A 22,537-nucleotide genomic window follows, 5' to 3' on the forward strand; every position below is an offset into this window, starting at 1 on the left:
ATTAAAACTTATTTTTTTACATTCAAACTTGGTAACCGTATGGGATATATAATCATTGAGTGAAAATGTTATTCTATGTTCTATGTTTAGAAAGGTATAATACAGTATACTTTCGGTAGATATTTGTCATGATACACAAGCTGAAAGTCACGTTATGTCACTCAGTCAGCGGAAGGGTTAAAAGCGACAGAGTTCCCACTGGCCCATACCGACATTTGGCAAACTGAAATATTTATAAGAAAGTAAATCTGCTTCGGTTTGCTGGTGATAGTCTCCTCATAAAGCAGAGGGAAACCCGTGAGCTTGGAATCAAGGTGTACTTGACTGAAGGAATGAAAAGCACAAAGAATAAAAAGTAGAGGTTGTTCATGTCAGGCAGCAGTACATGAAAAACATTCGGGGAGAAAAGGTCTTTGGAAAGCTGAGATAAATTGGTCAATATTCATGGGAATACAGGCACAGTCCCAAAACACACAGTACAAGTCTGCCATTTACTACAGAGCTCTTAAATCGCCAGGAAGTCAGAAAAATGTATTTTCCAGTCAGGTATTGGTGCCTCCCTAATAACCTCATCACCCCCCCCCCCCCCCCCCCCCCCAATTTACCAAGTTTCATTTAGTATTGCTACATATTTTACAAGTGTCTCAGTTTTACCGTTCCGACAAAATATGTATTCAGGATTAATGCCTCAATCTTTGGTTCTAAATATATCAACCCTATGTTAAATTAGCTCTGTAGTAAGCCCAACATGTAGTAAACTACCAAACCCTTTGAAAACTTGGCTGCAATATGATGTGACTCATTTTCACATTTGATTTCAGATTTTAAAATATATGTGTATGCATTAGAAACAAGGCATTCTATAAATGGGTAAATGGGATATAGCCAGACCACGTAAGCCCTGCTTGTTAATACATGTCCTACTTTAGGAAAAAAATCAGTCGATTACTAATTCATGTTGATTGATGTTTTAAAAAAAAAAAAAAAAAAAAACCATGAGCAGCTTGAAGTTACATAAATATCTCCCACCGTGGATACATATCACACAGGCAGGTGTCGGCAAGTAATGCAGTGTGACCTACAGCCACCGACTGCGAAATAATGCCTCATAACAAATAGCCCTGTACAGTATTAATCAAAATTAGAAGAGACGTTTACAACATATAGCTCGACCTGATGTTACTACCTTGAACAAATAGGTCTCTAAAGCTCACGTTCACATTTAGAATAATATCTTGTAAATAACAAACATTCAAAGTTGTGTCTTATCCAGGCTATTCACACCACAGCGTTTGTTCGCTGTGTTTTCTAATGGTAAAAAAAATCGAACTTATGGAAACGAATACTGCCTTTCATACTTGAGCATAATCGCTCCGGAAAAAAAAAGTGAAATTCGCTGCAAAAGAAAGCCGCCGCGATCAACACTCTGTGCTGCTGAATATGGATATAACCTGAAGGCAATATGGGTCGTGTGCAAGCTGCTGCATGGCTGCTCCAAAGAATTACAGAAAAAAAGAGAAGAATGCGGATTCTCCCTATAATAATGAGCAACGGGAAACCCTAGGGGAATACTAGAAATGGCAGTTTTTATAAAACAAAAACCATCAAAGTTTGAGTACTGTGATTGTTATTTATGTTTATTGGAATATTTATATTTCTACCAAATACAGAAAGATTGTGCTTCACTGTTTTGTATTTAATTATACAACGAATTGAAAACTGCTAAATTCATAAGTACCACAGAGGACTCTGAGCAGAGTTCTCCATAGAGGCATAATCGCCAGTCTCCTGTTTCACCCTGCCTAAGGTCAAGTTAACAAATCAGAAATAAACTCAGAGAGTTAAGGACGGGGCTAGTAAGAAGTGCGTATTTATTTATTTTATTTTTTTTATTAATTTTTGAATTCTGAAGAATCGTTACTTTTTCTGATTGCTATTGACTCTTTGGATTAAATTGCTTTGCTAATATATTCCTACATTTCTTACACTTTTATTTTTTTTTTGCATTAGATGTTACTTTAAAACTAAACTCAAAACAAAGCTAAATAACAAATAAATAAATTAATAAAAAATAAGCTTGCTTTTTTCTGCTTTTATCTAAACTAGAAAATAACTGCAATTCCCAGTGGAACCAGACCTTCTCTGTCTTATAATACATTTAATTTCTCTAGTTTGCAAACTTTAAAAAAAAACCAAAACACATTACATTAATGCAAGGGAAAAAAAACAACTTCTGCAGTTTTGCTGTATGCCTAAACAAGTTTTATACTGACTTCCATTTTAATAGGACACAATTCACAGGAGATATATCAATTCAGTCTTATGAGCTGCAATAATAATAATAATAATAATAATAAATAATAATAATAATAATAATAATAATAACAACTTTATTACCAAGACTAAAAAGCTTCAAAAGCCATTTTGACTCTACTTTTCCATCAGGATGACAAAACAAAATCTATACCATTGGAATGGCATTATCTAACACATCCGGTCACTGTGAAGATGAATACCAATATAAAGTGCTCCATAATCACCACAGCAAAAAAAAAAAAATACAAACAGAGCAGTAATAAATACCAGCCTGTCTGGCTTTTTTCTGTACATTAACTTTATTGATTGCTATTCTTCTGCTGTGGTTTTGTATTACATTGAGCTTTCTGAAGGTCATAACACAAAAGTACGGGTAATGAAAGTGCTTCCATTAAGACCACCTTGTTATATTATCTCAGGTGTTAGTCCCAGAGTTCTAGAAGGCTCCCAAAAAGCAATGTTAAAATAGCATCCAGCTGACAAATACAAAGACTCATGAGAACACCATGGCAGAGATCACACAGCAAATCACTTAAACTAGAGCCGGAACTGACACCAGTCACGAAAAACACACCTCACTGAACACAGTGCGCCAGGGGTCAGGAGCCTCACTGACCCTATTAAGATAACAAGGATAGCTGGATTTGGGTGACTCAACACTGCAGGAAGTGATGTTAACTACATGACAGAGCATTAAAAATAAGACAGAACAACTGGTTCTTAGCAAGAGCAACCCCCAAGGAGTGATAACATAAACACAAACACAAATTTACAGGATTAACTGTTTTGTTTTGATTACATGTACATTTTTAAATAACAGCAGTAAGCCCCATTCAATGAGTTCTTTTTCAATTATGACCTTTCTGTAACTTTGAAAGTCTGTTGTGTTTTTACCCGACAATAGCTGCTACTGCCTAAACAGAAACGTTTTTATTCAACGTGTGACCTCAAAGCCAGTGACATTCAACGGTTAAATCCGATGTAAGTTATGCAGCTCTATTACACTGGAATAGATAAGAAAAATAAGCCAGTTTCTAGACATGCTTAGAATGAAAATGTATTTCTGTATACAGCCACAGCATAGAAGTATACCGTATACTCTATGGACATTCCTACGTTGTAATAAGAGGTATTCATAGCAATGACAATAATTGTTACCCTGGAGGGTCCCCTGTAGATGCATCGGAGCTGGTCAAAGGCTTGAGTCTGCTGAGGGTCTAGAGCTAGATCCGACAGCAACTGAAATACAAAAAAGAAATCAACAAATACAGTTTGAAGACATGGAGAAAGACTTTGTCATTTCAATCACTGATGTATTTTTTACATGGCGCATTCCTGGGAGTATAATTGTTTTGGATGACACAAAAATACATACAATGTAATTATCAGAATGAGCTTGAATTAGAATAAAGCAATTTGGAGTAAAAAGGTAGAATGTTTTTAGACACCAATTCTAAAAAGTGCTGGATTGACGTTATTGTAAAATGTACTTGAACACATTGCAGACGCATCGTTTCAAACTGGGGGGAATTTAGACACATGAAAAGAAACGCAATAAATTCAGTGACACATTTCAACAAACGTTTGAAGACAAAGAGAAAGACGAGTCGAACCTTTTGGATCTGAAGTTCCTTTTAGGATTTGTAAATGCAGGGAGTGTTAAATAGTGATGATGAATCACGGTGAACCTACACCCTACAGCAGTGGTCTTGCTTGTGGCTCCCCTGCTTTTAGTAAACTGTATCTCAAACACTGAGCTGTTTGAGATTAAGTAATGTTTGTTCTGTCATAAATTGCACTACGGCCTCCAATAGTTTAGCGGTGAATGTGCCCCTTTTGTACATTCATAGTGAGGACCACTGCTCTGTACTGCTATGGAAGGTGTTTCTATTCCCATGTTCCAGCCCCTATAACAATCGCCTCAGCAGCAGCCAAAACTAAACCAACTTTCAAATGTTGTAATTGCTGTGTATGTCCAGCCATCCAGAAGGTAGTATATAGCAATCTTACTGAAGTCAGACACGTCAGGCTCCTAGCAGGTCAGTATAATTACACAAGAGGACTTGGAACAGCTGAATCTACTCTGTTAAAATCCACCAACTCAGGGTCTTTTGGTGGAAAGCGATAAGAGCCTCTGTGTCATCAGATCAGTTCACATTGCAGAGAGAATTATAAAGGTATTCTACACGTTACAAAATGTGCTGTTTTCTCTCCTGCTTTCTCCCTGTTCCACCTCACTTTGCTCACCATTACTCATAATGCATGGTAATGTTCTAGGAGATGAATTATCTTGTTTTCTGCAAACAGTAGCAATTCTTCGCTACATTAATCCACTCACAGTGAGTTAATGGCATGCACCATAAACGGTTATTTCTGCAAGTCAATTGCTCAACCTCTGCGTAACTGATTATTTTAGTTCCCCCTCATGTGTAACAAAGAGCCTATTAGGTTACACACACTCGCTGGGGACTTTAGAAACTCCTTCTGACTTTGCCTGGAGCTAGAAGTTTAATCTGGTAAACTAAGCAGAGTAGGGTCTGGCCAGTGATTTGATAGGAGGCCATCAAGACACGCCATATTTCCTGATGGATGTGAAGTACAAAGGCACATTTTTACCTCACAAGCCCATGCTGAAAAAATGACCTTTATACAAAAGCTGTTTCTTGTAAAATGTTACTTGTGTACAGAGTTAAAACAGAGATTACATATGGCTTTCAGAGCTCCTGCTGCTGCATGTAGAAGGCAGGGCGAGGATGGCTCATTTGTATTACAACAGCATGGCATTTTATGGTAATCAAAGGTAAAAGACCTTTTCAAAGCATCTAAACTGGGTTTCTATAGACTGTCCATTCCTTCTCGCTCTTCCACTCACAGCTGCTTTCATGAGGACACAGTTGCGCAACTGTTTTTTTGGTTTTATTTCCATTACTATTTTATGATGTTTGCGATTATTTTAAGTGTTTCTGGCTTCTGTTGCTCCTATAAGGAATTCAGTTTTCTCTAAAATCTGCCTTTACCTGGCTTTGAGGTTCTAGACTTTGCCTGGTGTATCCTAAGTACAGTACTAGGACTTAATATCTTTCATTCCATGTGACACTTCACCTCTGCTAGCTTCAACGACTCTACATATGTATCGACATACAGAGTAGGTACATCTGACAGAGTTGAAAGGTTACATTGTCACATGACTTCAATGGAATTAGGAAGTCTGTTTGCACCTAAAATTCATGCAATACTGTTTCCAAAACATGAATTCCGGTCTGTTGACATTGTGCATTGCCGTCCTCTTTTGGTATCTGATATTGGCACAGTTCAGAAAGAGTGCCAGGCCAGCATGGTGTCACTGTCTCATGGAAACAAGGTAAAAGTACTTTTCACTTTACACAAAGCTATGTGTGCATTCTCACCCCAGTGAAGCCAAGTAAAATGATGTTCAGAACAGAAGGTTTACACAGTTATAAATGCTTGAGATAGCTGACCAGGTGAAATGGAATAATTTTATTCCTTTACATGGGACAAATGGTGTTCTTAACGAGCCGACGATCTCTTCTTTTTTCCAATATTCCTTTTATGATCTTATTTGACAAAGAAGGACTATTACAGTGGAGTACAACTGGGATGTAAACCCACATCTCCTCTTCAAATCAAACAGTCTATTTTTTCAATCTGCATCCAGCAGTTGAGCAGGTTAATAAGACTGATATTGATGTGATCTTCGCCTGCTTTTTTGGTTGCAGTTTTTCCCCGTTGTTTGACAGCTGCCTCTACTTGCTCATTCAGTCACTACCTCCCAGAGATATTGGGAGAGATCTCCCGATAGAATTTTAAAGAAACTATTATAAAATTCACAGCTGAATATTGACCCATGGAATGTGAATCAGACATCAAATCAATTAAGTTGAAAAAGATTTTGCGGAGACAGGCACAGAATGAAAGACAGTTATGACATGTAATGATTTGGTTATAAACACTAGTCTTCAGTTTTAAACAGAAGTAGGTGGAGCTGGTTGAGTGTCCCACCATGTCAGCGCTAACTTAAAGTAGACAACTGATTAGATAACAAAGCCTTCCTCACGCAAACTCAAAGCTAGGGAGAGATGCACTGAATCTGTAGGAATACATAATCTTAGAAATACAGTAACAGAAACACACAGGAGTGATTTCAAATACCATAAAAGGGGAAGGGGAATGCAAAAATACCTAACATATGTGTAACATACAAGCTCTGCCTGTTTCCATACAATGCATTTGAGTGCTGGTGTACCGACTTTTAGTTTACAATTCTGAATGGAAATTCTTTTTGCTAGTAGTTTAAAGCCTTGACATGTCCTGCCTTGTTAAATGTTAATTGTGCTGTAAGCCCTGACCATAGCCAAGTAAATAAACAAATACATCCGTTCCACTCTTCAGCGTGAATTAGAGAACTACCTGTCCCAGCTACCCACTTCAGGATGTGGGTTGACATGTTTTAACCTAGGCTGCGCGAGACAAAATGCATGACGGTGGATGAAATAACAAAGCCACACCTGCGTGAAGGTTTCACTTCCGCAAGGGACATTTCTGTTTATTCTGTAGCCATTTTTTAGTTGACTGACACATAGCACGAGCCGGATTGCAGCAGGGATGCAGAAACTTTAGCGTCAGTATCAAGCTGGTTCTGGGGCATTGATACATGCATTGTGTACTTGCGTCTGTCAGCCATGTAGTCCCGCTTTATCAAAAGCAGTGTGAAATTGCATACCCGACCCGCAAAACACCGAGTCCTGACCTGGGTAGGTTCTGAACTGGGCAAAGCATGCCAGTGTGAAAGGGGCTTTAGGGCTTTTTCAACATTTTTCACTAAGGTTCGTTTAGCAGATGTTTTTTAAATACATAACAATAATATATGACTGGTAATCATAACAAATGAAGACGGGAAGACAGGAATTGTGCTGTATGTCCTACGCATCAGGTTGACATCTGAACTATAACTTTAGTTATTATATTGTTTATTTAGCCCAGTTTTGCTGTTTAATGGATTCAGAAATATTAGAAATGAAGCATGTGTGAATTGGAGGAGACCATTCGGCCCATCTATGCTTGTCCGATTCCTAGTAGCTGACTGATCTCTGAATTTTAAAGGATCCAAGTAACATCATGACTAGATAACCCATACCATAACCTCACCACTCTCCAAGTGTCTTCTCCCAGTTATTATTTATAACACTATACTTATATGATGTAATTGGTTCCAGGAGTCCACCGGACATGTGTAAATATTGTATCTCGGAGGGAATTGTTACACTGCATTGTAGTTGCATTATACATTAAAACATTCCTGTATAGCAGTGTACTTAAAACACCAAAGTACAATGCACGTATACTGTAGAAAATCAAGTTATTGGCAAAAAAATATTAAAATAAAAAAAAACTGTAATACTGCAATTTACAAAACAGCATTCCAAAAATGTTTGTTACTGTACTTTTCTCATTTCATGCCAAAGGAATCAGACAATTGTTTCTGCATATAAAGTGCATGTTAACGAGAGACAGAAATGGCATTTAAAAAATAAATAAAAAAAAAAAAAAAAAAAAACCTGCACACAAACTCAAACTAGTTTTGGGGGTCGCTGATGTTGTGAAGAAATCTTGGTTTCAGCTTTATAACGGCTGTATACACTACAACTCCTCATCACTGTGGCTTTCTCTAGCACATGTACCACAAAGCAGATACTCTGTAAATGTCATTGATCATTAGCACACGTATCACATAGCAGATACTCTGTAAATGTCACTGATCATTTAGGTCGTACTGAGTCCCTGGTAGGCCCCCCAGCTATTTTTCTTTACAGCGCCTAGATCTGATAGTTTTTTTTCCCAGATCTTCACTGCAGTAGTTGCTGGTGTTATCCGAGATATAACTCTGTTGTTCTGATATCACATTTTTATCATGCGTCTTATGATTCCCTGTCACTAATTCCACATTCAACAACAAGCGAGTTTGGCGTAATGTACTGTATGTTGTATAAAATATACAAAAATCTACAGCAGGGGGATTCAGGAGAAACAAGGGTTAAATACAGTATAATGGAAAGTGTTTACAACATTTACAGAATTACATATTAGATAAAACAGAATTACACATGAGAATGCAGTGAGCTGTGGTAGCCAGGCAACACAATAGCACTACAGCTATGGCCAAAAGTTTTGCATCGCCTTATAGAATTAACCTAAATTAAAGTCGAATGAAACCTGCTGAATTAGATACTGTTTTGTAGTTTTCCATATACTTATATGGCTTCCGGTAGAATTTTGCACATTTTGTACTTTCTTTGATTACATGATGTTAAATACAATATCTAAATGATGTTCTTATAGTTTATTTTTTATTATATCTCAATCCTAAAATTCTAGGTGATGCAAAACTTCTGGCCATATCGGTATATACAGACACTTACACAAAGGTAATTCATCCAGAACTTCACTCAAATCATACAATAAAATGGAAGAGATAGGTACTATCCGAAACACCTGTCTATTTGACCTTGGGTTTATAAAATCCTGGGGATATGAAGTCACTACCTCAAATGGTCTCGAATAATTGTGGTTTTGGTAATGCTGTGATGGTAGCTTTGTTAAATTAATACCACAAAAGGGTTCATTTGTTTTATTCCCATAAATTGAACTTGACAGAGAGAATCGCGGAATACAGCTGTGTACCAAGTATGAATAAAATAAAAAAAAAAGTTTTTTTATTAACTGGAAAGCATAAAGTCACATAAAGACAATATGAATCCATCGAAGGTCGCAGGTCGATGTTTTGAGGTTTTCAAATTGAAATTACTCTGCATGTCTGAAAGTTATGTGGTTGTCCGTTTACGACTTTTCCTAAATACATGTATTAAATACCCTGACAGCGTTTCAAAAGCAAGATCACGAGGAAGCTATAATCCCACTCACCTAGAGCCACCAGAGCAGTCATTTTGACTGCCTTTTACAATACTTCTATTTTTATATACAAGCATGTTATTATCTCTCCTGGACCTGGCAGCCATCAACTCTTTCCCTTTGTACAAGGAATGTACCATGGAAAATATCAGTAGAAGAGATTTCATCTTGAAGCTAGCCACAGTGCTTCAGCAGAAACATGTCGATCAAAAAACTGCAAATCAGCGGGCTGCTGCGGCTCAACTTGGATTCAGTGCTGCACCGAGTGACACAAGCAAGAGAAAACATAATGTTGCTTCATTTTAAATTAAAAACTACTTTCGTTTTTACAGTTTTGTATGTACATGTACCTGTTTACACCTATTTACACACTGGTTTCTTTTTAAATGTTTACTTTATGATAGTTTTTCATTTTTTGAAGTAGTGCTTTACATGTGGTAAGTTAGAAAATAAACCCATTTATGCTTAACTGTTCATTTAAATACGGCCTTTTGGCTGTGCAGATGTTTGATATGACATGCTTAAATAAAACTTTTGAGTTGTATCTGATAGTTTGTCTTTCATTTTAATACTGATGTTGCTTAAAATGTAACTGTCATACCTGCCGGTGGTGGTTGTAGGCATGAGTATAACCACGGCGGTTCTAGTGTTAATATTGTACATCTTAAAAGATAGTGTCCCACAGTCATGCTCAGATTTACACTAAATAATTCAACCTAAAGACCTAAATCCACTGTATGCACATAAAGCTAGGTGGGACTTACAGACAGACGCCTCCACACACTGCCTGATTCAGAGAATGTCCTTTGCATACTAAGGGGTCCACTTGATCAACCTACCAGTCACAGCTTGATTTTATTGGAACATTTTATATATGTAATCACTATGGATTGAGGCAATGTAATCCATGTGGGTTCCCTGTGCTGCAAAAAAAACAAAAACAAAAAACAAACAGCTGTGGCTTATCCCGGCAGGGTACACATGTAGATTAATTAAAATGACCCCTAAGTGTTTATGGATGACACACATTCTTCTACAGCTTAGCATTCTGTGTTCCAGAAACTGTGTTCATTAACACACAGTAATGACTCTTGGACGAGCCTTCAGCGCTATTCACAATCAGCTAATTGCACTTTTAAAAAATCTCAACACGACAGACCCTCAATTTCGTGCACCACTCGTTGCATTTCTTGATTTGTTACATTGGCGGGCCACTCTCTACGAAAGCCTGGGCTGGCAGTATTCTGTGCCAGCCTGCTGTTTACTTAGACCTCTAATTAGCAATATTTCAACAGGGGGATTTCAATAAGGAATTGGAACAACCTGGCAAATTGTTTCTATGCAGGTGGTAAGAGAAGAAAGAATGCTGTGAATGGATTATGAATAACACTACCCTGACAAATGTAATGCACTCCCACTTGAATTTTACAGAATTCAACCTATCTATGGCTGTTTTTTTGATCAAGTTTTATTTTCAGTTAACTCTACCAAGTACCACAACCGGCATGTTTGCACAGGGAGTTTAATCTATTGAATGATTTACAGCCTTGGGATACAACTTTAAAAAGGGTTCTGGACCTTGTTTGTATTCCCATTTAACCTCATTGCTTAGGCTGCTTATACAGTTACAAAGGTAGAAATATTGGTCCTGAACACTAAAGCAAAAGTACAGCCTTTATCACCAATGTTTCTTTCAACAGACAGCATTAGCATTCAGAATAAAACTACAGGCATTATTGGAGTTCAGAACTACCAGTTACACATATCCTATAAACCGTAGCTGAATGTACAATGTACGAGAGACCGAGATAAGGGCTAGACTCACAGAATCACCCCATCCCTCATGCTGGTTTTAAATTAGCACCAAACAATAAGTCTTTGTCAGCTTCTCTCCACTCGAATAATAAGCCAGGTTATTAACACACAGATATGGGTATCATCTGCTCATCTGATTCAGGCGCCTTCAAGGCGTCAGCTGGCAGATCGAAAAGGGCTTAGTCTGCTGGAAGGTTTATCTCATCTTTTTGAAATATTTGAGACAGACACATTAATTGAGAAATTATCTGATCTCAGGCTATGTGTAACAAAGAACAAGTGGAAGTAAACTAATGACATGCTGATGTGGTTTATATAGTCTTCTCAGCTTTAATATAGTGACTCATATCAGGTTGGTTTTTATCTGGGTTATTAAACCTTTAAAAGTGACTAAGCTATGAGTGTTCTGTTACTACAGGAAATTGAAGCAAAGAAGATAAAATAGGGCAGGACATTTTGCAGAGGGAAGGGAGCAAAGCTAATAGGGAGACTAGTCGGTATTGGTTGTGGGTGGGGCCTAGGCTGTTTCACCCTCCAATAGAACCCCACAGCAGGCGTGGCTTAGAGCTGCTTTATCACCAGGTTTAATGGGTTTATGAAGATGGCATTTCCGTAATGATGACATAAGGTGTCTTTGAAACATATAATCAATGTACAGGAGTATATATCAAGGTTAGGCAGCCACTTAAAAAATCACCTTTTGTAATTTGACAATTTTACACTTTTTCAGATCCTCATTATATTGAGGAACATCAGCTATTTAAGTCGGCACAATTTTCTGAAAGACAGCAACAGAACCCCTCATAATGACTGCAAAGACTGGGATAATCATAAATGTAAGGACAAGGGACTGTATACCAAGTTAAAAAAGGAAATTCAAGTTACAGTGTTATGGAACACGAACTTTTGGTAACGTTTTATACTGCATGGCATAAATTAATATTAAATAGATATGCAATTGCATATTAAATTAATGTTAAATTCATATTTAATATATATGTAATTGATACTAAATTTACGTTCAATTATTCCTTGTTACTTTCCATTAACATTTAAGTCAGACTGAAAATACGGACAAGTAAACAATGGGAAATTATTACATATTTTCAAAGGTAACAAAACGTAATATAAATGAACGTGATATGCAATTACATTTTCAATCAACATTTGGTTTAGCAAGAATCCAGCTATCGCATATTTAACATTAATTTAATATGCAATTGTATATCAATTTAATATTAATTTATGCCAATCTTTTTTATACCCACCATGCTTAGGGACAGAGCATTATTTAGAGCTGCCGTATAAATCTGATACACAGTATAGAAATGACATAACTTTCAAACAATCATTCAAAACTTTTGCCTAATTTGTTATATTTTTAGTACCACTAAACTAAAAAGGAACCCACCAGCATGTTTATAAACTAAACAACATATTTAGAAACTATAACAATTTCAGGAAAGTTTAGCATTTAATACATCTGTATAACTATATTCATAACCCTTCATACCCACTTTGAAAACTGATAATAACAAGCTTGCAAGTGTCCATAACATTATTTGCAACACCAAAACTACTGAAATTGAAAATTCAACATGTCTGTGACTTATATCCATTACCCCTTTTACAGTCATCACTAATCTATTAAATAATATGCACTTGTGGTCATTATAATAAACAAAATATTGTAATGGTTATGCACAGTTATACAGCACCATGTAGATTTGAATGTCCAATTCAAATAAAGTAATTCAAATGTTAAAAAGATCTGACAAGGTTAACCCTAACCAATCATTTTCAGTGCAATAATACAACCAGGGCCAGACGACACAGTTGCAAATTAAGTGGCAATAGAAATACAGTAGAGACACTTGATCACATAGAGTAGTGCAGGCACTGAATAGTATACCTAGTCTGTTGATGCCAAAATCACTTAGATCCTGCAAGATCCAACTTCACATACTAGGAACGGGATGAGCATAGGTAGGCCTAATGTTAGAATGTTCTAAAGTGATGCCAACATTTCCAAAGAACTAGAAAGGTTTCCCCTTTTACTTTAAAGTAAGTAATGCACATGGGTGCAGCTCCACAATGCGATGCACCTTATCTGACTGTAACTTTCTTTTGCTTTACAAATGAAGCTGTAGTTCGACTTCAAAGCAGAGACAGCCCCGTTTTACATTATGGCTGTAGAAGATATTTAAGCCGCACACCGCAAGATAAGCAGCCAACTCAATTCTCTCATGCAAAATCTCCACTCAAAACGCACTTCATTTTATTTTTCATTGCTCTGCGCAACAACACTCACGACACACTAATTATGTTTACCTTTCTTCCACGAGCATCCCCAAAGGTTGTGTTATGAACAGATGTTCCTTTAATCTGAAACAAAAGAAAAAAACATAATTACAATTCAGTAAGGAACAGGCTGCAGTACTGCACTGTAAGCAATCTGAAGGCTGCACCTGGGAGATACAAATAAATAAAAATGCTTTGCTGTTAAACTATACTGCTGCTGAAGAAACACATCACTTCAACCACGGGAACAAAGTATGAGAAACACTTTTTTTGGAACTGCGAAATAAACAAGAAACTAAATCCATCTGCTTTTCTTAATTGAAGCTAATTATTCAGTAGCAGTGTTTTCTGCCAGGGCTTAGTTTTACAAACTCCTTGGCAAATATTGTATCTGTACCTAATAGCTTACAAGCAGTGATGGCAATGTATAATATGTTATTTTCCCCATTGACAGTATATCTGGATTTAAGCACTGAATAACATATTCAATGCTGCCCAGTGAATGTGTTTGTGTTGTTTTTCAGCAGATCTTTTGGAACCTAACTTGCATTCAAATGAAAGCACACTGTTCCAAACTATGCTGCATTGCTTAATCTATCTTATTCAGTTGTCCAAATTCAGCAGTTTAATTTAAGGTTAAACATGTTTTCATTTCCATATATAAACAGAACAGTCTATGAACGTTCACAGTCACAGAGCTGTGGCTGTTTCTCTTGTATGGATGACTTCAAATTGGGGGGGGGGGGGGGGGGGCTGGTGGTTTCTTTGCCCATCCTCATGCGTGGAATAACTAATAACTACAGTACTCTAGGCCCATGGTCCAGTATATCCGCTATACAGCTCTCGTTCTTCAAAGGGGGCTAGTCAAGTCAAACACCTCTTTCTGACTGATCTAAATTTAGTTCAATCAAAAACAGATGGAATCACGAAATGATGTGCACATAATTGTGTTATGACAACTACAGAACATAAAGGTAATACAACTTGTTTTTTTTCGTTTGTACAGTTCTCATCTGCAATTAATGCTGACCATAAGCTATATGCTGTGCACCACTTGAATGTTTTCATCAACTGTTTTGTCAGCATACTATATTGTACATAACATAACAGATCATACCGAACAAATGCAATGCATTGTCTGTGCTCATAAGAAGCTGAAGAGTAACTTGCCCCTGTAATGTGTTGTTGGATCACAGAACCCACAACCTCTAACAAGGTAGGTGAACAAAAACCATGCATCCTTGGGCCACAGCGAAAGGGTAATGGATCTTCTGATACATTGGTTTGTACACAGGATATAAAATGGATTTGTGAAATATAAACATGTGAAGTGGAAGCATATATACTGTGTCTAAGGCATGTACAGTACATTTCTTGAGATATGGTTTGGGGTCAAAACAAGTATAGCCTCTCAACAGTTATTCCTGCGGCTTCCCTGATTTGCAGGCAATGGGCCCTATTCAGATTTATTTAACGGCTTCTTTTTCAAAGTCTTTTTTACGTGTAGAATAACAGTGTCAGAATATCAAGCTTTATTTTCATCACAAAAAAGACTGAAAAAAGTTTTCTTCAAAATAACTGAATAACACAAGGTAAAGATTTGTACACAGAGCACAATAGAATGTATTCTCTTTAACTGATGAAACCAGAGATTAAAACACATTTGACAATGTGACTAAGTGGTTACATTTCTTCTTTAGTTGTTTTTTTTTTTTTTTTTTTTACCATGGGGAATAACCAGCCTGGTCAATGCAATTTGAATGTCTCTTCATTGAACAGCAGTTTGTTGTTTCCAGACCCATTTGCTTTGTTTCTGTAGGGCCAGCGAGACTCCTCTCCTACCCGTCCTTTCAAGTGGTCAGAGGAGATTCAGGTGTGCGCTTACTGCTCAGGAAAGAAGCCATAAACAGCATTAGCCTCAACACAGCTAATCTGCCCTGCTCTGCTCTGACAGCCTCCTGAAATAAGCTCTGTTCTCCATAACCCAGATTCAGTTACAATGTGTTTACCCACTGACGATGGGAATGAGAATGTAGAGATGGGAGCCCTGCTAACAAGATTTAACTTTTTGCAGGTATCAAGTAAAGACCCTGGTCGTCCACACCTGTGATGTAAAACACTGAATGAACAGGCCTGTTGTGGTGTTCGCAGAGCCACTTTGAGCTGAGCTAGGAGAAGAATTTGAATCTTGCTGTGAACAACCTGACTTATTAGATATGGATTGGATGCTATCGAATGAAATACATTGCTAATAGTAATGTTGTAGGAGCCTGTATTTTGTATCCCTTTGAATAAGCCTGTGTAAGGTCTGAAAAAGAGAATTACTGGTATCAAAAGGTCAGGCCGACCTGCTGAAAGTTCTAAACCTCCCTTAACAGGCAACAGCATATTTTTAAATTAGACTCAGAGCCTCAAAACATTCTGATCCAGCGAGAGCAGAATGGCAAACTATATGGAACAGAGTTAATATGCTAGAAGCAATCAAACTAGGTTTGATTATAGTAAAAAAATAACTAAAGTATTTAAATAATTGTCTTCTGTGTGTATCAATGGAGTAAATGATTACAATTTATAAAAGAGATTTCTATATTGAAGTATCTGAAATAGAAATATATGTTATAAAAATAATTTAAAGCATAAACTGTAATTTTACATATACAGTGAACCAATTTGTAACCTTGTCCTTACCTGCTGGTAATAATACCAGTGATGGAGATAACTTTGGCCAGTGTAGCTGTTTTTTTTTTTTTTGATGGTCAGCGATTTAAAAACCAAGATCCTCTCGATAATGAGCGATCTAGTTAATACTAATGAACAAAATATATTTTGGATAACAGAAAATAGGAGTTTATATTAAAATAAACATTTTCTATATATAACAAATTAATTAGAACCTGGCAAGAAGAAATGGGATTGAAAAGCATAGGACAGGTTTACTGCGTGAACGGTCTAAAATAATGAGTTTTACAAACAAACGGTAGTTTTTCATATTAATCAACACCAAAAATTGGCAAAAGGCTAGGATGTGTTAAAACCTGCTTCAACTGGATTTTGTATGAACAGAGAAAGAGGTCATATTTAGTTCAGTCACTGTAAAACTACTACATTCTAACATGTAAACAACAGATGAAAATAACTGGACCATCCAATGAAAGCTTAAATGACTTCATAACAGATGGAGCAAAATAAAATTACTGAAGTATCTGAATTGGGAATATATGTTATAAAGTCGTTAAAAGTTAAACTGCTGAAAGAACATGTTAAAAGTTTATTATAACTAGGGCTTCTGTTTTTCGGGCTTAATTAATTAATTTCCGAGTTATGTAAATCATTTTCTTCAGGGCTTTCGTTTTTGATATACTGCATGAAATTAGTGTTTTTGGTTACTTTCCAAAATGCGTGAGCGTTTTTTTTTTTTTTCTTTCTGTCAAAATATGTATAGTAGTAACTCGACAGTACTTGCACACTTAAGTTGTACCTTTGCTGTCTTCCACAATGAAATCCCAATGGTCACGGGCACATTCTTCTGGGGTTTTTGTGTGTAGGCATTTTTGTACATTTTGCCACAGTTCTGTTTTAAATCCTCTGTATCTTAACTGTAATACAGCTTTAAATCCTGCTAACAAGCCTCCATCCTGATTGTAATCTCATTTTAAATCTCGTAAGCGGAGTCTCCAATAGAAATGTAGGAATGTGCTGTCACTCAGTAGTTGGGGCGGGTTTAAAGTATTCAGAATGAATTAATGATAGATGCAAGTCAGGACTGGGAAATGTATTTATTATTATTTTTGTAGTAGGTTTTATTTTTTAATGGTTAAAGGGTAAAGTCAAAGTGAAAAAATTGATTAACCATTTCCACAGTTTTTCTGCTGTTTTCCAGTGTTTATTGGCTATCCACCGATTTCATTTTTTTTCTATCGGGGGTGTTTTATCGGTTTTTATCAGTTAAAACCGAAAATCAGAAGCCCTAATTATAAAAGATACTTGACATTGACAATGGTGTAGACAAATTGTTAAAACACATTTGAGATGGTGTTCATTTAATTTGATTGATTTTAGAATTCGTTCAGTTTCTGTTTCCAACTAAACAAAAATATTTTAGACATTAAAATATCAATTAAACTAAAGAATATACATGTTTAGTTTGTATAAAGGTTATACTGCAAAAAAAAAACCCAGAGGAACTGCTAAGTTTGAATGCAAGACAATAAAATGTAAACTGTATTGGATAACTTTAGCATACAGTAAACTTGCTGAAGGAATATAATTAATTCTGTGACCCCTTCTTCACCTGCTTACAAGCAAGACCAGGGCCAGCCATGGAAAGTTCTTTTTGGCAGTCGAACCGAGATTTACTGGTCGTCAGCAGTTTTGAATCCAAGGCCTTTCTATAATGAGCAAAATTAATTCTCTTCATTATATCAAAGAAATTATTGAAAACTCAGCAGCCAAAGCAAATTAGAATTAGAATTAATTAAAATTAGAAACAGAAATAGAATTAAATTAGAAAAGTTGTCTACAGAATCAGTTCTTATCAGGCAGGTAGCAACTATAATTAGGATGATGTTTGAGAGCCAAAAAATTACATCATGCTGTGAATTTGGAAAAGCGCTTACAGTGGAGTTTTCATATTAATTAAAACACTAGCCTTGGAAAGTAAATACGGTGTCTGAAACCTGCTTGTGCAGGTTAATTTTTAGAAAGGGAGGTCAGGTTTAGTCCAACAAATGGCACAGTTAAATAAGGCTGTTATATTTAACATGTTCATTATAGCTTAAATTGAAATGGAAATAACTGAAATGACCACTGTATGCTTAGCACCTTCAATGAACGGCTTATGATAAACCCCTACAGTCTTTGTTTAATAAACTGTTAAACACACACGCCTGTATATGAAAGTAAAATAATCAAAAAAATTGACGAGATATGTTGCTCAGAGGAAATATGTTCTAGACCCAGGTTAATATAATCATACAAAGAGTTGCTGTTGTGTGTGTGTGTATGTATGTATGTATGTATGTATGTATATATATGTATATATATATATATATATATATATATATATATATATATATATATATATATATATATATATATATATATATACACACACACACACACACACACACACATACACATAGTACTGCGGAAAAGTTTTAGGCAGGTGAGAAAAAATGCTGTAAAGTAAGAATGCATTCAGAAATAGACATGTTAATAGTTTATATTTATCAATTAACTAAATGCAAAGTGAGTGAACAGAAGAAAAATCTAAATCAAATCCATATTTGATGTGACCACCCTTTGCCTTCAAAACAGCATCAATTGTTCTAGGTACACTTGCACAAAGTCAGGGATTTTGTAGGCATATAGTCAGGTGTATGATTAAACAATTATACCAAACAGGTGCTAATGATCATCAATTCAATATGTAGGTTGAAACACAATCATTAAATGAAACAGAAACAGCTGTGTAGGAGGACTAAAACTGGGTGAGGAACAGCGAAACTCAGCTAACAAGGTGAGGTTGCTGAAGACAGTTTACTGTCAAAAGTCTTATACCATGGCAAGACTGAGCACAGCAACAAGACACAAGGTAGTTATACTGCATCAGCAAGGTCTCTCCCAGGCAGAAATTTCAAGGCAGACAGGGGTTTCCAGATGTGCTGTCCAAGCTCTTTTGAAGAAGCACAAAGAAACGGGCAACGTTGAGGACCGTAGACGCAGTGGTCGGCCAAGGAAACTTACTGCAGCAGATGAAAGACACATCATGCTTACTTCCCTTCGCAATCGGAAGATGTCCAGCAATGCCATCAGCTCAGAATTGGCAGAAAACAGTGGGACCCTGGTACACCCATCTACTGTCCAGAGAAGTCTGGTCAGAAGTGGCCTTCATGGAAGACTTGCGGCCAAAAAGCCATACCTCCGACGTGGAAGCAAGGCCAAGCGACTCAACTATGCATGAAAACACAGGAACTGGGGTGCAGAAAAATGGCAGCAGGTGCTCTGGACTGATGAGTCAAAATTTGAAATATTTGGCTGTAGCAGAAGGCAGTTTGTTCGCCGAAGGGCTGGAGAGCGGTACACGAATGAGTGTCTGCAGGCAACAGTGAAGCATGGTGGAGGTTCCTTGCAAGTTTGGGGCTGCATTTCTGCAAATGGAGTTGGGGATTTGGTCAGAATTAATGGTCTCCTCAATGCTGAGAAGTACAGGCAGATACTTATCCATCATGCAATACCATCAGGGAGGCATCTGATTGGCCCCAAATGTATTCTGCAGCATGACAACGACCCCAAACATACAGCGAAAGTCATTAAGAACTATCTTCAGTGTAAAGAAGAACAAGGAGTCCTGGAAGTGATGGTATGGCCCCCACAGAGCCCTGATCTCAACATCATCGAGTCTGTCTGGGATTACATGAAGAGAGAGAAGCAACTGAGGCTGCCTAAATCCACAGAAGAACTGTGGTTAGTTCTCCAAGATGTTTGGGCCAACCTACCTGTCAAGTTCCTTCAAAAACTGTGTGCAAGTGTACCTAGAAGAATTGATGCTGTTTTGAAGGCAAAGGGTGGTCACACCAAATATTGATTTGATGTAGATTTTTCTTCTGTTCACTCACTTTGCATTTTGTTAATTGATAAATATAAACTATTAACATGTCTATTTTTGAAAGCATTCTTACTTTACAGCATTTTTTATATATATATATATATATATATATATATATATATATATAATATATTATATAATATATATATATTATATACCCTTTCTTTGGGAAAGACAGACTTCCCTGAAGGGTAAGTTACAAAATTAATTTTTTATTTCAAAAAAAGTTTTTTTTAATAATTATTTTATAAGGTCAAAGTTTCTTTCCAAAGGTTTCAAAACTGAGGTTTTTTGTTAATTGATAAATATAAACTATTAACATGTCTATTTTTGAAAGCATTCTTACTTTACAGCATTTTTTCACACCTGCCTAAAACTTTTGCACAGTACTATATATATATATATATATATATATATATATATATATATATATATATATATATATATATATAAAAACAGCATTTCTTTTAATACACATGTAAACTTGTATTGTACTTGGTAGAATGGATCCTGTGAACTCTGGTTCACCTGACTTTTTAGAAAAAGGAGGGGTTAAAAAAGACAGCTATGAGATCATGTTCCAATATTTTTGGAAAGAAGTTATATCCAATTAATTTTGAAGGTTGGATCCTTCTAGAATATAAATCATTAACTCAAAAGATAAGAACTGTCAAGGCAGATTGATGGATCAGATTTAATTGGGACTCCTGGTGTATTCAATGGAGGGAAAATCCTACATAAGCCCAGAGCAAGACCCTATTCAATACCATTGAACTTGATCTTGCAAGCTGATGTGGTCCATTCTCTGAGGGTCTCTGAAAAACTGATTGCTGTTTGGTCCAAGTTTTTATTTTTCAATATATACTACACTACATTTCCACATAATGAAAGGTAAGCATATATTTGAATTTATATCTTGTTTATATTGGATGCATTGCTATAAGGTATAGGATTTATATTTTAGCTGTGGAGAGTAATATATTGAATGTTCTAGAACGTAGCTGTGGGTGCTTTAGCTTTTTGCATTTTATAGCCTGAAGGCTAAGCACATGATAACCATATTTGTATTACTGTATTGAAGTATTCATGCTATTCAACCTGTAAAGCCAATGTAAATGTCCCAGTATAACGGGGTGACACGTCCGAGCCACAAGTCCACCTCGCACGTCAGGATCACAGAGACACTCGGAGCTTTCCTTTTGTTTTTATGGTACTAGCATTTATTTTCTTTTAAGTAACATTAAGCATTGATTCACATACTGGTCAGTCCTCTCCCTTTTTTCCCTTACAGACAGACAGCCTTTTAAAGAGCGAGCCACGCCCATATTAAGAGCCTTATTTAAACAATTTAGTACCGTTTCTTTTTATAACAAAAATATATCTTTAAATAGTTAAATATATAAAATATCACATATAAAACCTTAAAGTCATTTGTTTCCTTTTTATACTGTGCACTCGCGCAAACATTTCCAAACTTTCCCACCGATTTATAAAAGGCACATAAAATAATGTAAAAAATATTCAACATGAGAGGACCTCCAAATCTAAAGCTCAAACGTTCATTAATATGACAGAAGTAAAAATGAATGGGATGTGTTAGTGGGTTCAAACCATAAGGCGATAGGGAATAGTTAAACCCATGCACATCACAAACACTTAGCCTTTTGTTGTGGTTGCCTAGTTCCTATGGAAGTATGGTATTTGTTAGTAGCTGTCCTTGTTGATTTGTTATAGTATTTCCTGAATAGTAGGCTCCCTCCAGGGGCACAGGATCTCTTATTAGCCACAGGTAACAAGGTCAATTAATCCCTGAATGTCAGGACAGTAATGCACCCCTGTTAACCTGACAAGCAAATAAAGGTTACAGCTGACAGATATGGGGTGGTTTAATCATGCATCACTTAATGAACATTGCATAATATACCAAAGATGGTGCTTCATATGAAAAGCAATGTATCACTTTCCATATCTATCCATCTGTATTCGGTATGTATGACTGTAGACAACCCTATATTTTAAAGACGTAAAAAGAAGTGGCTCTTATTATGGACCTTGTGTTTAGTGAATTTAGATCCAACACTAGGTACCAAATAACTGCAGGAATATCATTATGTACAGTAGGTCTCATATGTTCTTGTATGAAATATGCACATGTTATGGTATTGTGTTTTAGATTTTTCTAATAGCATTTCTTTCAAAGCAATTTATAAACAAAATATACTGCACTTTTGGTTGTCCCCTGCATTTCACTTGTGGTGCAGCGTGGAATTTGGATTTGTGAGTATGCTATAATGCTAATAACAGGTACAAATGGGGTTTGCTGCACAGCTCAACACTGATATGCTTCCCCAGGCATTAATCAGCCCCCTCTGTATACAGCAACAGGAGGGGAGCACTTGAGGTAGAGTGGACCCCTGCAATGTTTTCGCTGTGACCTTTTACTTGTGATAACGCTCATTAGGAAAATCCCATTACAAGAGGAAGCTGCATTCATGGCTCCATTCGCACCTGGCTCTTTTGTTGCAGACTCACTGTTTCACTCAGACTCCTCATAACTTGTTTGAGCAGTAT

At 36.5% G+C, this 22,537-nt stretch overlaps 1 protein-coding gene across 3 annotated transcripts in view; it reads right to left on the reverse strand.

Annotated features, from left to right (window-relative positions):
- Nucleotides 1-22,537, reverse strand: part of vps8 (VPS8 subunit of CORVET complex) — a 142,698-nt gene that overhangs the window by 13,311 nt on the left and 106,850 nt on the right. For 2 of the 3 annotated variants that reach the window (XM_041263333.1, XM_041263332.1), the window contains 2 exons: nt 13,390-13,443; nt 3,475-3,555 (listed from right to left, as the gene is read on the reverse strand). In XM_041263333.1, coding sequence (XP_041119267.1) covers nt 3,475-3,555; nt 13,390-13,443 — 135 coding nt within the window. The remainder of the gene's footprint in view (nt 1-3,474; nt 3,556-13,389; nt 13,444-22,537) is intronic. The other variant, XM_041263335.1, reaches the window with a different exon arrangement.

Source organism: Polyodon spathula, chromosome 11, assembly GCF_017654505.1.
Source record: "Polyodon spathula isolate WHYD16114869_AA chromosome 11, ASM1765450v1, whole genome shotgun sequence".
Lineage (NCBI taxonomy): Eukaryota > Metazoa > Chordata > Actinopteri > Acipenseriformes > Polyodontidae > Polyodon > Polyodon spathula.